Source organism: Babylonia areolata, chromosome 18 (assembly GCF_041734735.1).
Source record: "Babylonia areolata isolate BAREFJ2019XMU chromosome 18, ASM4173473v1, whole genome shotgun sequence".
Lineage (NCBI taxonomy): Eukaryota > Metazoa > Mollusca > Gastropoda > Neogastropoda > Buccinidae > Babylonia > Babylonia areolata.
In genome coordinates this window covers 70,346,174-70,348,673 of record NC_134893.1, presented here as the reverse complement: position 1 = coordinate 70,348,673, position 2,500 = coordinate 70,346,174, and the positions used below count along the sequence as shown (strand labels likewise).

The 2,500-nt window shown below is 39.0% G+C and overlaps 1 protein-coding gene across 3 annotated transcripts in view; it reads right to left on the bottom strand.

The window, feature by feature from the left end:
• The window catches only part of LOC143293035 (uncharacterized), a 34,533-nt gene that overhangs the window by 14,923 nt on the left and 17,110 nt on the right, over positions 1 to 2,500 (bottom strand). For 2 of the 3 annotated variants that reach the window (XR_013056709.1, XM_076603859.1), the window contains exon 1: positions 694 to 930. The exons of the other annotated variant lie outside the window; for it this stretch is intronic. Coding sequence is in view for 1 of the 2 variants with exons in the window: in XM_076603859.1 (XP_076459974.1) it covers positions 694 to 805 (112 nt within the window). In the remaining variant the exon portion in view is untranslated. Of the gene's footprint in view, positions 1 to 693; positions 931 to 2,500 lie in introns of those variants that run through there. 3 annotated transcript variants of the gene reach the window in all.

Genomic DNA, 2,500 nt, shown 5'->3' with positions numbered 1-2,500 from the left:
GCACTTACATGTCTTAGATAGTTAACATATAATGCCATTCCTAAGGAACACGATTATATATGATGACATTTTTTTTAAATGTATTGCAACGTTTTTAGTGACGTTTCGCTAATCTAAAATAACGTTAAAATGCTGATATTTTCTAAAACTAAGGTAACTCTTTTACTGACGTACATGTCTGTATGAGAGTGTATATTTGAGTGCCTGACTGAAACCCTATTGAATGACACAGGAAACGAATGATGAGCGCTTAATGGCAGCTGTCAGTCGGCTCTACGCAGGTAGGCAGCCTGTTGAGCAAATGACCCCCTATTTGTAAAGCGCTTAGAGCTTGGTCTCTGACCGAGGATAGGCGCTATATAAGTATCCATATCAATCAATCAACATATAAGTATCCACATCATTATAAAGTCGCTTCCAACGTATACTGATATTTTCACCGGAAACATGATATTCTGAGATTTTGTACAACCCTAGCATCGTATGTATAGCAAATCCCAAGCAACATATGCTGACATTTTGTAAATTCCTAGTAATAAAAACAGGCTGACGTTTTGCAAATTTCTTCCAACTCATAATTATATTGATACGCCGCAAGTTTCCTAGTAACGTATACAGCCATCATCATCATCATCATCATCATCATCATCGTCATCATCATCACCATCACCATCACCATGTCCAAAACCAAACCTTGTCTTGCCCACAGATGTCCCCCTTTGTGCACCAGCGGCGGTTTGTAGCGACCGCCCTCGGTCGCTGAAGCGACCGCAACCACAACCAGCAAAAACGCCAGCAGCTTCATGGTAGCAGGAAGCAAGCGAACAAGCCTTTTGCTGAAGAGGAGGAGGAGGAGAGGGACAAAAACTCTGCACTGCTTTCTGGGAGGTCAAAAAGCCTGCAAGAGGGGCAGATTGTGTGTTGCTGTGTTCGTCTGTGCGGTGGAATTTATAAAGTGGCAGATTATTTGACTTTTTTTTTTTTTTTTTTTTTATGCACGTGATGAAATCGAGTAATGATGCTGCGTTGTGTATATCATAGCAACCTGATTTTGTAGTGTGTGTGTGTGTGTGTGTGTGTGTGTGTGTGTGTGTGTGTACGTGTGTGTGTGTGTGTGTGTGTGTGTGTGTACGTGTGTGTGTGTGTGTGTGTGTGCGTGTGTGTGTACATGTGTGTGTGTGTGTGTGCGCGTGTGTTTTGAAAAAATGATTTACTTTTGAAAAAAAAAAAAAAAAAAAGCAGGTCACGCATAGCCCAATTCCCGAACTGGCAGAAAAAGAAGAGAGAGAGAGAGACACAGAGAGAGAGACAGAGAGAGAGAGAGAGAGAGAGAGAGACAGAGACAGAGAGAGACAGAGACAGAGAGAGACAGAGAGACAGAGAGAGAGAGAGAGAAGAAAAACATTTAAAAGAAGAAAAGAATAAAACAAAACGTTAAACATGCGTGGCGAAGAATGTCTTGATTTCGTGATTACTGGCGATAGATCCTGGGTGAGTACACCCTTTTCATTCTTTGTGTGGACTGTGTTGTAGTCTTATGCACCTGGACACTGTTGCTCAGCCTTGACAGTGTGTGTGGTTGATCACAACAGTCACAAGAAAGACAGGTTGATAACCTGGTTGATATTGTAGCACCTACATGATGGAATGACAGTCCCAATTTTTTTTATTAATGCATTTTATGGAATTTTTCTGTCAGATTGACTCATTATTTGAACATGTGAGTATCACAAACAAAATCTTGGTTCATTTTCCTTTCATTTGATATATACTTTTATGCACTTATCTTCAGTACTTTTTGAAATATAAGCAAATTAAAATCATTGGCGTGTTTTTCTTGTTTTTCTGAAAATTTTCTCAGCATAGGCCATAGCAAAACGTACTAGCAGTGAAGGGGTTAAACGTGTGTTGTACGTGTGTGGCATAGTGATAGGAATATATACGCCCTGCCATTAGAAACATTAGAAACATTAAAACAAGTGATCAAATGAATGGATAAAGAGGTGAGCAGCAAACGAACAAACAAACACATAAACCAATAATTGAATGGATATCTAGTAAGATAGATAGATAGATAGATATCTAAGATAGATAGATAGATAGAAGAGCGAAGTCTTGAGGAAACACACACACACACACACACACACACACACACACACACACACACACAAAACAGGATAACGCATACACATGCGTGAACGAATGTTTATCTTGTCAATTCCTACTGACCTACTAAACTGAATATTGTTGCGTTCTGCCTTTCGTGCGTATTTGGTATTGGTCTTGTTGCCGATGGTTGTTTAATTTAAAAAAAAAAAAAAAAAAAAAACAAGAGGCAAGGCCTTCAAGACTCACTTGTGATACACTTTTAAAAAATCTAATCGTTAAAATGTGTTCTGTATTTGTTATCATAAAGCTTCGGGTTAAAAAAAAAAAAAAAAAAAAAAGTCCTAACCAGATTTGAACCCCGCGTGTTCGGGTGAGAAGAAACTGTCTTACC